At 32.5% G+C, this 13,563-nt stretch overlaps 1 protein-coding gene across 1 annotated transcript; it reads left to right on the plus strand.

Annotated features, from left to right (window-relative positions):
* The first annotated feature begins 3,550 nt into the window (after positions 1-3,550).
* LOC123670004 (gamma-glutamylcyclotransferase-like) lies at positions 3,551-12,928 on the plus strand. Its single transcript, XM_045603503.1, has 4 exons — positions 3,551-3,768; positions 8,280-8,413; positions 11,572-11,737; positions 12,692-12,928. Exons 1-4 carry the CDS (start codon positions 3,595-3,597, stop codon positions 12,824-12,826), a joined length of 609 nt encoding a protein of 202 aa, XP_045459459.1. The 5' UTR covers positions 3,551-3,594; the 3' UTR covers positions 12,827-12,928.
* Positions 12,929-13,563: the final 635 nt, after the last annotated feature.

The raw sequence follows: 13,563 nt of genomic DNA on the forward strand, positions 1-13,563 counted from the left end.
AGCAAAACTTCTTTATCATCCTTGGGGAGTAAACTGGCGAATGCGTGACAAGAGCGTTACGAAAAGTGTGATCGGGTGACGCGAACGGAAGTTAAGAGGGAGATATGTCAGTGAAGAGAGAGAGGGAGAATTAGGTACATTTCGTAAGTTTTACTTCAGTCGTGTGGTCTAAAGCACACTCGTTTTTTTAATTCTTTAAGCATCTAAATTTATAACTTTAGATGATTCAAATCTATACAATATAGATATATTTTTATAAAACAATATAGCAACTGACATATCAAACCCAGTATAAACCACTAATGATAGAAAATTGAAAATTCGAAAGGATATTGATTTTATACCGTACCGTAACTGTGTCACGTAAGAAGTGTGTTACCTATTTAAGAAAATTTCGAATTCATACCCCGAAAAAATTAAATAGGAAAACATTATATATGTAGCCCTGTCATTTTAGTTTGAAATAATTGTGTTTGCTCGCAAACGAAAAAAAAACCGACTTCAATTACATCGAAGAGTAATACAACGTAGAGTAATACAACGTAGATCGACGAAAAAATATTCAAGTAACTACGCGTTATCAGAGATTACTCAAAAAGTAGTAATCAGATCTCGATAAAATTTATATGTGACCAGAAGATAAACATCAGCTATCGATTAAATTGAAAATTATCAAAATCGATACACCCAGTAAAAAGTTAAGGATTTAAAAGGAAAGGATAGGAGGTTAAGGATTTTCGAGAGATTCCCTCGATTTCTCTGGGATCCCATCATCAGATCCTGGTTTCCTTATCATGGTACTAAACTAGGGATATCTCCTTTCTAACAAAAAAAGAATTATCAAAACATCCAGTAGAAAGTTATGCGGTATAATACAACGTAAGTCGACGAAAAAAGCGTCAAGTAAAAACGCATTATTAGATATAACTCAAAAAGTAGTTGTTAGATCTCAAATAAATTTAATGGGACCAATTGACACACACCACCTTTCGATTAAAAATTTTTTTGTCGAAATCGGTCCACCCGGTCAAAAGTTCTGATGTAACATACATAAAAAAAAATACAGTCGAATTGAGAACCTCCTCCTTTTTTGTTCATACTTGGAGGAAAAACTAATTGTTGATTGACAAATTAATTTTAAAGTTACTATTTATGTTAAGTTATAGCAAAAAACACATATTCAAGATTTTTCTTAATTTCACCCTTTAGGGTAAAAAAAGATAGGTGACCTGGTAGGTATGGGCACAAGTGAGGAAATCTGCTATAGCACATATGTATACGTGTACACATGTGTAAATGGTTATCATTAATTTTCTATATAACAATATCTTATTTAGCTTTACTTTTTAGATCATATAATACAATTTTATTATTGATATCTTAAGCAATTAAATAATAGAAAGTCTGTTTATTTACCTTAATTTTCGTGTTTTTAAACGGATTTGTCTCGTCTTAGCTAAATTACAAAAAATGGTCCGAAAAACATTACAAAGTATGTCATAAAAAATCTTTCTCTATTAGAATTTGATATATTTTTATTAAAAAAAAGACATTCACATATATATTTTGAAAAAAATAATAATTAGAAGAATAGCAGTTGATTTATGTTTTCTTTTTTTAAATTAATTTATTTATAACGCGTCGCGCGTCATCCTGATTTTCAAGCGCTTTGTTCGGGGCCGCGGCGACAGGGAGCTTGTTTGCGCAAGCTGTTAAAAAAGCCCGCCCTCGCATCAGGAGCGCCCAATTAGGGCGGCGACGTTGCTGATTGGGCGTAATCGGGTTAGCATCGCAAACAAACATGACTGCTTGCCGCATTTGGAATGCTTCGTGTTGCATTCCCACGTTGTCTGCTTACGAATTACATGGCTTAGAAATCAATAAACGCTGAAATATTGAATAGAACGCGTTTTTGTTTATAATTATTTTATGCTCTTCATAGTAATTACAATATAAGCAAGACAGAGGAATGAGGATAGTTGAAACAGTTTTGACATTAAGACCCATAACTTGAAAATTAAACGATAACATGTAACGTGTTGTATACTACATGAAACCTTGTTTAATTTGTACCTATAAAAAGTCAAATTGAAAAAAACTATTGACTTTGTTTCAACTCTCATCTTAGTAAGTTGAAAGAGTAGTCTCGGAGCGTTGAAATATAGATACATTACTTAGAAGAAATTTGTTATAAAAAAATATACATTTGAGAGTAACTTTCCTATTAAATTATAATTAGGTAACTTTAACGTAGCTTTTTTTAAAATTTTAATTGCTGTTGATTCGTCTATCACGGGCATATCAATTATTTTAACCAGCTTAACCTATGATCTATTTTGTGCACTTTTTATAAGGTCCATTTTCGGTAGATGTAGAACATTTGTAGCGAAAATACACTTGATATGGTAAAAGTTACAGAGGATCTGTTCTAAGCAGAGGAATAGTCTGAAAAAATAATTAATAACGCAAAATTTTACGGATTGGAATGACTTTGGGTAAAAGTTGATACTTAAGCTGCGTCTCAAAGCACATAATATTGAGGTGTTTACTTGAAAAACCGTTTTTGTGCAAAGAGTTGCAGCAAGTAGTTAGGGGACTCTAAAGAAATAGTAAACATTTTTATTATTTTTAGGGCCTTCGGTTACCGTTGCTATACGAGTCCGTGTGGATTTTGTTGTGTGATAAAAAAGGTAAAAAAGTTGAATTCAGGGAAAGTAAGAAGGTAAACTTGAAATACTTTTCAGTTATAATTTTGTTAAAATACAGGATGTATTATTAATTTCCAGTCTTTATTAGCAATTATAGATTGCCCTCCAAAACCTTTTCAAAATATCGTTTACGTACAGAATAGGTAGGTACGATCTGTTTCACTTGTGTTTCAAGTAGACATAAGTACCAGCGTATTAAATATTTTATTTTTACGTAATGTATACTTTACATAGTATAGTAAAAAAGAAAAACATAAACGAAATATCGACTATGTACGTATGATGTAAGAAAATTAGACGTCATTCGATAATATTTAACTTTTCCATACAAGAATTATATAAACCTGGTAACCCAAATATAAAATTATATGTGACAGAATAGACCGACTAGTAAAAATTAAATAACTGAATAAATAATTGCTTTGTCAAGGATAAATTTTTCATGTTACCACTAAAACTACCAAACGAAGTGTTGAACTGATTTCAATTAACTTATACTACTTAATTGGAAGTAAAAAATATTCGTTTGAATCATTCTAATGTGAATTATGTGTAGTAGAGGGTAGGTCAATATAAATATAAATATATAATCATCGTTTTCTAATTTTTTACTTTTCGGAAGATATTTTTTCTTTATTAAATACAAAGAATTATATAAGGGTTTTTTTAGTAAAAAAAACTCGTTATATTGGACTACTTTGTACCGCATTGAATCTTTTTTATCGTTTAGGTGCACATCGTTAGTCGAATTGATAACCCCGTCCTCATGGAGTTCAAGTTTGCTACTAATTGTAGATACCTACATATATAAATGCATGACGGTTTATAATTTAAATAGTAGTTTGGTTTGAGGCATACCGCACGTGAAATATAGACCAATTACACAATGTCTTTATCGCACTTTACTGTATTATGTTTTGTTGTGTGTCAATGCTATAGTGTAGAAATATGGGATAATAAAGACAAATTCCTGTATTTTGGCTATGGTAGTAACCTTTTAAGTAAAAGAATACACATAAATAATCCAACGGCAACCTTCTTCGCGCCAGCTAAGCTGTCAGTAAGTTGCAATAATTTTTTTATCGCATGTAATGTGCAACATCCATATATCTGATATTATTTCAGAAAATATAATCATAGGAGAAAATTAAACTTTATCAAACTGTATTATTTTACACGCCACTCAATTATTTTGTCTTTTTGATGTGATTAAGCAAACAGTATCTAATAAAACTTTAAATTAAGGTTAAACAAACATACTCGTATCTCATGTTACGATGTTATAGAATTTCTAAAACAAACGAAATCAGTTTAACAGAGTATTTCAAAACAAAAAGATACTTTCTTTAGTTTTAATCTTACATTACTAGCCAATCTTGATTACAATAGTAATAATTAATATCTAAATTTTAATTGAGTATGGAATTAACATTAGCATATAGTTTGATAACTGACGACTGCATAAGTTGAACTCCAAAAGTATTTCTGTTTTATATAAACTTTGCTACGTAAAAATTTACACTCAAATGAAAAATGAATGTTTATTTTGACAACTTATCGGTAAGCACTAACTTGTTTCTACTCGTATTAGAATTGGTAAAGGAACTTGTTTTATAAGCTACAATTGCAAACAAGAAACACAATAAATAAATAAATATAAATAAATATCTACACAATACACACACGGTCGTCTGTTCCTAAAGTAAGCAACTTAATGCTTGTGTTATAGGTAACAGCAGACTGGTATAGCTACATTTTTTTTTTCGATAAACATACTTATAAATAATCTATAATATATATAAACGCGAAAGGTCACTCATCACGAAATCTCCAAAACTAAAACACCTAAAAACTTGAAATTTGGCAGGTAGGCTCCTTATAAGACGTAGGCATCCGCTAAGAACGGATTTTATGAGAAACGACCCCTAAGGGGGTAAAACGGGTTGTTGGAAGTTTGTATGAAAGTCCTATGTTTTTAAAGTAAGAGACTTGAAATTTAAAATGTAAGCTCTATAGATGGTGAAAAGGTGTCCAAATAATGTATCTTTAGAAATCAACCCCTTTTTGGGGTTAAAACGGGGGATAGTAGGTTGGCTCACTGATCACGAAATCTCCGAAACTATAACAGCTACAAACTTGAAATTTAGCAGAACGGCTCCTTATAGGGCGTAGACATCCGCTAAGAACGAATTTTACGAAATTCGACCCTTAATGGGGTGAAACGGGCTTGGAAGTTTGTGTGAAAGCCTCATGTTTTTGAAGTAAGAGACTTGAAATTTAAAATGTATACCTTATAGATGATGAGAAGGTGTCCATATAATGAATCTTTAGAAATCAACTCGCTTTTGGGGTTAAAACGGGGGATGGTAGGTTTACTCACTCATCACGAAATCTCCGAAACTATAACACCTACAAACTTGAGATTTGGCAGATAGGCTCCTTAGAGGGCGTAGACATTCTTTAAGAACGGGTTTTACAAAACTCGACCCCTAAGGGGGTATAACGGGGGTTGGAAGTTTGTATGAAAGTCCTATGTTTTTGAAGTAAGAGACTTGAAATTTAAAATGTATGCTCTATAGATGGTGAGAAGGTGTCCAAATAATGTATCTTTAGAAATCAAGTCCCTTTTGGAGTTAAAACGGGGGATGGTAGATTGACTCACTCATTACGAAATCTCCGAAACTATAACAGCTACAAACTTGAAATTTGGCAGGTAGGTTTCTTATAGGGCGTAAGCATTCGCTGAGAACGGATTTTACGAAACACGACCCCTAAAGGGGTAAAACAGGGGTAGGAAGTTTGTATGAAAGTCCTATGTTTTTGAAGCAAGAGACTTGAAATTTAAAATGTATGCTCTATAGATGGTGAGAAGGTGTCCAAATAATGTATCTTTAGAAATCAACTCGCTTTTGGGGTTAAAACGGGGGATGGTAGGTTTACTCACTCATCACGAAATCTCCGAAACTATAACAGCTACAAACTTGAAATTCGGCAGGTAGGTTTCTTATAGGGCGTAAGCGTTCGTTGAGAACGGATTTTACGAAACACGACCTCTAAAGGGGTAAAACAGGGGTAAGAAGTTTGTATGAAAGTCCTATGTTTTTGAAGCAAGAGACTTGAAATTTAAAATGTATGCTCTATAGATGGTGAGAAGGTGTCCAAATAATGCATCGTAATCTATATATATATATATATATATATATATATATATATATATATATATATATATATATATATATAAAAGAGAAAGGTCACTCACTCATCACGAGAACTTAAAAACTTCTGGATGGTCCATCCATCCAGGATGGACAAAGATGAAATTTGGCAGGGAGGTAGATTATAGTTAGTAGACGTCCACTAAGAACGGGTTTTGCGATATTCTACCGCTAATGGGGTTTAATTGGGGTTGATAGTTTGTATGAAACATATAAAGCAAGATCGGTTTAAAGGATTATTACCGCGTTTGCAACCCTATGTGTTCAAGAAATATATATAGATCACTGATAAGTAGTACAAAAAAAATATATTTTTTACAATATCTAACCTTTACGTTACTAGAATACTTTTTTATTTACCCCTGTCGTCACGGAGTCACTGAGGCGCGTGCGTTACGCTATTCCGTAACATATATTTACGTAGAACCATATTAAAAACTAAATACATGCAGTATATTTTAAATATTGACTAGCCCGTTGGCGCAGTTTGTAGTGACCCTGCTTTCTGCTCCGAGGGTTGTGGGTTCGATTCCCACCCGGAGTCTGGGTGTAATATAAATATTTATTTATATATTTATATATGTATTATATATAAGTATATTTATCGGTAAAAGAAATATGTAGCTATATACCAGTCGGCTGTTACCTATAACACAAGCATTAAGTTGCTTACTTTAGGAACAGACGACCGTGTGTGTATTGTGTAAATATTAAAAAAAAAAAAAAAAAATTAATATATTTACACTACAATACTATATTATGACTACATTATTTCATACCACAATTCTGACAAATTTAATGAACCATTTTGTATGACGCAACGCGCGCCTCACGTGGACGTAGTCGCGGGCAACAGTTAGTGTATTATAAAACAAAGTCCCCAAAAGTGTATGTGATCGATTTCCTCAAAACCTACTGAACGCATTTTCATGCGGTTTCACTAATGGAGAGAGGGCTTCAAGAGGAAGGTTTACGGAACGGCTAAGCCGATTTTGATGAGAGTTTTACTGGAAGTTTGCCGGGAAAACTTTGTGACACACTGATTTAAACGCGGGCGAAGCCGCGGGCACAGCTAGTACATATATATTACACTCAGACTTGGGGTAGGAATCGAACCCACAACCCTTGGAGCAGAAAGCAGGGTCACTACAAACTGCCAACGGGATAGTAATAAGAAAGCATAAAATGTTTGGTTACGAGTTAAGTATAATTTTCTTTATCAGTTTAAAAAAAAAATCTTATTTAAAGCTGAGGAATATAAATTTCAAAAAAAGAACATGAAAAATTAACAGTATAATTATATTTTATAAATATTTTTTTTAGTTTCTTATATTGTACAAGTGTCGATCTGAAGTTTTCGGTCTTTTTCCTACACTAGCTGTGCCCGCAACTTCGTCCGCGTCGAATTTAATAAAATAGTTATTGTACAGTTCGCAGTTATAAAATAAAATAAAAATTTAAAATAAAAGTAGCCTAAGTTACTCCTTATAACATCAGCTATCTGCCAGTAAAAGTCCCGTCAAAATCGGTCCAGCCGTTTCAGAGATTAGCTGGAACACACAGACAGACAAAAAATATAAAAAATGTTATTTTGGTATATGTACCGTTTTTTTTTTTTATATCACTAGGTCGGCAAACAAGCGTACGGCTCACCTGATGGTAAGAGATTACCGTAGCTTATAGGCGCCTTCAACACCAGAAGCATCGCAAGCGCGTTGCCGACCCAATCCCCAATCCCCCCACACCACTACTTAAAAAAAGTATTATTTAGCTGTGATCTTCTGTAAGGTCGAGGTACTACCCCAGTCGGGCTGCTCCAGATTTTGAGATACAGATATTACAAACAGACATTCCAATTTTATTTATTTGTATAGATTTATAGATTTAATCATTTTAATATTATCGTAATTTTGGAATTATGTTATATCCCGGTAGCTTTTATTTTTCTTTTTTTTTTAAATAAACGCTTCAAACTCAACAACTGCCAGAAGGATTTATTACTGTATCAGAGGTTTCGAAACACACAATACACAAACTGCCAGACTACGAAAATCACCTGTATAGCTAATACAAATATGTGCTATGTGCGGGGTTTGAACTCACAACGGTCAACGCAAATGGGATATTTAATGCTTCAATGACAGCGCGCCAGCAGGCCATAAGCTAGCGCTGTGATAGTTGCACTAACGCGTCATCTCTTCTTTTTTGTCACTAATTACTACATACACTATGGATCTGTTTCACCAGTTGTGAATAATACAAGTCAAACTTGTATTAAAAATTTCTTAAATTTAATCTCTATGTAAAATATTTTTAAAATTATTTCAAGAAAGTATTTAATAATTATATTTTGTAGGGTTACAGGTTGGATTTTAATACTTTTTCGCCCTTTTGGAATGGCGCTGCAGCAACTATCGTGGAAGATCCCGATAGCCACGTGTGGGGTGCTCTCTGGACACTTGACAACGCTGATATGAAGAGTTTAGACAAGTATGACAGTTACTTAACCCTTAACTGGAGTCAGGTGTCAAAAATTATCCCAACGAAACTATTTTTCATAAATAACTGAGATCTAAGGCCCCAATATACTTACCCCTCTTATGTAATCTCACTACATCGTGGGGTGCTGCCAGTAACAGACGAGTGTTGCTCTAATATTCCTAGAAGTGGAGGTATGCATACACATGGGGTCAAAAATGACCCCCAATTCTTGTTCAAAACCCCCAAACCTTCCAGACCTCATAGAAGAAGCGTATGAGAGAAAATGCATAATATGTTCGACATTTATTCTGGCAATCGTTATTTCCTCATGACTGATAACAGAAATTAGATGCCTTCATATATACCAAAAACTATGAAGTTAGTATTAGTTAGTCTTTTTAAATTAAGGGGAAGAGAGTATAGCTACTAATGCCACCAAAATGAATAGGGGTTATAGGAGAAGATGTTATTTATGCGATCGTAAAAAATACCTGAAATGTTATCTATAGTATAGCAACCAACAGCTTACTTTTTATAAGTAAGAAACATACCCAATGCCAATAATATCAGGTTTGCCAAAATGTAAGGCTAAAGTCGTTGAATTTTTGAAAGAGTTTAGTTTAATGGTGTAAATTTTTTTGAAGTACTTGTTCTCAAAAGAAATTCCTGGTTTTTATTATTAAGTTCCTATTAGAAAGTAATATAAATAAAAGTTCCTTTGTTATTTTTATTCTTTTAATAAATAATTCTCCTGAAGTCGGTATTGTTCGAATAATTATCAAAAAAAAAACTAGACAGAAATTAATATGGCTAGAAATACAAATAATTTACAGTAAAAATCATTCAAACTGAAAACCAAACAGTTAAAAAGCTGTTTAATAATAAATAAAACGAACTACAAACACATTGCTAGTTTTTATAAGGTGTTCGACTCCTAACTTCTCAAATGTGGGGTCCTTCAAATGTGGGGGAAGGATAAATGTTCGGCGTAGAAAAAAAAACCTAGCTCATTTTTAAATTTGACTTTTTTTTTTTAAATAGACGAGCTACTTTGACTGACTCGTTCCGCATGATACCTTTTATAAGCGTGTAGGCACGGCTATAATTTATATTAAAAAACATTCTTCGAGAAAAAGAATTCATTTCCATATGCTGTTCTTTAGTTGCATGCGGCAGTTAGTATTAATATTTAACTTTATCGACGTTTTTAGAGCTAAGAAAAATAGTATTAGGCGATTAGTTATAGAACCCTCCATTTAAAGGAAGGCAGTTACGAGTCGAACACTTGTATAATACGTTACAACACCGATGTTAATTTTGATCCTTGTCTCCAACTATGTTACGAAAAATACTAATAAAGTTAACGGTAATTTTTTTTAACAAATATTGTAATATAATAGACTGAAATAATCATGTATTTATGTTATTAAATCTTCATTAAAATAATTGTGTTTGCTCGCAAACGAAAAAAAAAACCGACTTCAATTACATCGACAAGTAATACAACGTAGATCGACGAAAAAATAGTCAAGCAACTACGCGTTATCAATGATTACTCAAAAAGTAGTTATCAGATCTCGATAAAATTTATATGTGACCACATGACAAACATCAGCTTTCGATTAAATTAAAAATTATCAAAATCGGTACACCCAGTAAAAAGTTATTACGAATTTTCGAGAGTTTCCCTCGATTTCTCTGAGATCCCATCATCAGATCCTGGTTTCCTTATCACGGTACCAAACTAGGAATATCCCCTTTCCAACAAAAAAAGAATTATCAAAATCGGTACATCCAGTAGAAAGTTATGCGGTATAATACAACGTAGGTCGACGAAAAAAGCGTCAAGTAAAAACGCATTATTAGATATAACTCGAAAAGTAGTTGTTAGATCTCAAATGAATTTAAATGGGACCAATTGGCACACACCACCTTTCGATTAAAACAAAATTCGTCGAAATCGGTCTACCCGGTCAAAAGTTCTGATGTAACGTACATTAAAAAAAAAAAAAAAAAATACAGTCGAATTGAGAACCTCCTCCTTTTTTGGAAGTCGGTTAAAAAAATACGTAATGAAATAAAAATAAAAAAATTTATTAATAAATAATCTCAAAAAAAAGTGTGAATTTGACCACACGACTGAAGTAAAACTTCTTTAGTTGCCCCTACAGTAATATACGAAACGTAACTTTCTCTCTTTCTATCTTCACTAACTTATATCTCCCTCTCAATTTCCGTTCGCCTCGCCCGGTCACATATTTCGTAACGCTTTCGTCATGCATTCACCAGCTTATTTCAAAAGTTAAGCGTGCGTAAAGAAGTTTTACTTCAGAAATGAATAATCCTTGTCACTAATTACCGTAAAGTTGTATTCAGTTACAATATTTTGAAACGCTTTTGGACGGATCCAATCGGTTTAATTTACTTCTGTTAATTTCGCATTTCCTTTATTTTGTGGCAATTATTTAAAACATTTTGTATCCATTACCTAAGTTTTATTTCCTAATCAATGACAGAAAAAACTTCATTGAAATGTTTTCTTCCAAAGGTAGAAGCATGATATCCTTTTCTACACTATTTTGGTTACAAACATTTTACTGAACATTAAAATTAGAATATTAGGTAACTCATAACAGATGCTAATTTTACCGAGCTTTCAGTTTTAAGAATAGTAAACATAGTAAACATATCTACTACAAAAAAATATATATAGGATAGTACCGATGTACTTCGCCATGTCAGACTGATCCAGATTTTGAGCAGAATATTTCATGCTTTCTTCAGTGATGTTTATCTACTTATGTGGTTAAATTAATTTTGATTCATTCTTGTAATTTCACGTGCAATAACTAATGCAATGAGTAAGAAACATTTTTGTAGGAGGTGTTCATATAAGAAACGGACCTGATAAATAATTATTAAATATAATTAGTCAAATATCACAAGCCATAGTCCCCTACCGATTTGTCTATTTGTTCGCAATACATTCAAAAACTATAGTAGCTTTAGCCTGTAATATCTCACTGCTGGGCATAGGCCTCTTTCCACATGTAGGAGAAGGATCAGAGCTTAATCCGCCACGCTGCTGCTGCTTTTTAGTTTGGTTTATTTATAAAAGCGGGTTTTTAGTTTTTTTTTAAACTAAGTATTTTATTTGTTTCAAACAGACAGGAGGGCGTCGACACAAATTTTTACTACGCTAAGAACGTGACAGTATTCACATCTAGAGGACAAGCCTACCTTGCACGAACCTACATAGAAACAATAAATCCTACAAAAGTTCCAAGCTATGAAATACCACCGGAAAGACAGCCATCGAATACCTACATGCAGGTACGTATTTTTTGTATGATCGCCAATAGTGAGCGAATTTAGAAAATTTGTTTTTTTGATTGAAACTAATTGGGATTCCCTTAAAAAAGAAACATTACAATCAAGAAAACTCAAGCATAGTCGGCAAAGACTACGCGTACTCGTATATTAGATATATTGCTATTTTCTATATAGGTACATACATAATTATGTATATCGATTTCTTGGAACCTTCAGAGATTATTTTCGTAATTTTTGTATGTTCAAAGTTACGTGTCTTGATAGGTAGTGTCATAGAAATAGAGATATGATCTGACACACATCTTAATAGGAACACGATATATCGTAGCGCATCGTATGTCTATAATATAGTAATATATATCAATCGATCGAGTGCGATGCCCCTATTTTGCAACCATGCTGGGCTGCTACAAAAATATGGTTATGGCTATTAACAGCATGGAAACTGTTGCTTGTGAACAGATTTTGCAAAGTTAGGATCTTAACCTACAACAGTTGTGGTCTAATACCCGAACTAGAGACGAACGTGACACATCTGTTTAATATGTGAAAATTATTTAAAAAAAATTGTTAAAAAATTCTTTCTGAAAATCATTAAAAGGATCTTCTACTATTAAGCAAGTTAAATTTTTGAAGTCATAAAACAACTTAGTTACTTGGAACATTAAAACTCAAAAATTTCAACAGGGTCGATTACTGACTAAAAAAGAACTCTTAGAACTTTGAATGGGAAGTCCCTTAAATATTTTCAGCACAGAACAGTTTCCTCTTGCTCGTACGATTTTATTTTATTTTTATGTATTGGATAACCAACAAGTTTATTTTTAAACATACAAAAAACACAGCTTTACTATAAATTAGGTATTTAAATGTAGCCTTAAGTACAGGTGACGACGGCATACGAAAGTACCGATGCTCATTTTTTTTTTAATCAAAACATATTTTTATTATCAGGTTATCATCATCGGAGCCTATGAAAGTTCTTTACCAGCTGAGTATATTGTTTTCCTCAAAACTTTTCCCACTAATGGTAAACTCGGAAGCAAGGAAGTTAGAGAAAGTCTCGGATATCCGTTCAACGTCTCTTAGTTTTAATTAATCAACATAACTGAAATCGTGGAGCTCAATGAAATATTCAGATTAATAATTGTGAACCGTTGTGAAGGCAAAATAAAAAATATATTTTAAGAAGTGCATTTGTCTTATTTCCTTTCTTCCTTTCAAGAGTAAGTATTTGTATAAAAAATAACAGTTTATAGTAAACTTTATTATTGCGACAATAGTTTATTGCTTTTAAGACGTGCTAACATATATTTACAAAGAGCAAAAAATATAAAAAAAAAAAAACAATATTCTCTTGTATCATCTGCAAACTAGAGATTCATCGCATTTTTTGTTACTGTTAGAGTCTCTCCAGTAATAAGCTACTCGTACGTTACATTTGTATGACTATAAATTCTGAACTAAAGCTCAGCGTCCCTGGAGAAAGATAGATCTATCTGGAATCCAGATAGCCCAGATAAAAATTGTATTAAAATTTTGGAATCCCTGTTTCAAATCATCGTTTTTTATTTGGAATTTTTATAAATATGGACATAATTATGAGATAAAAACAGAATAAGTTCTTAATTGAGATATTTAATTGGGTTATTAACAGAGACTTATATATCTATTATTATTTTGAATAAAATGCGAAAAGACTAGAAAAAAAGGAAACATAAAAATAGAAAGTAAATAAAAAAATATTGAATAGTGTGAAGTATCAAAAATAGGAAAGTTATGAATTAAAATTCACTAATAGTTTGACATCAAGAGAGAGATCAAAA

Source organism: Melitaea cinxia, chromosome 1, assembly GCF_905220565.1.
Source record: "Melitaea cinxia chromosome 1, ilMelCinx1.1, whole genome shotgun sequence".
Classification (NCBI taxonomy): Eukaryota; Metazoa; Arthropoda; class Insecta; order Lepidoptera; family Nymphalidae; genus Melitaea; species Melitaea cinxia.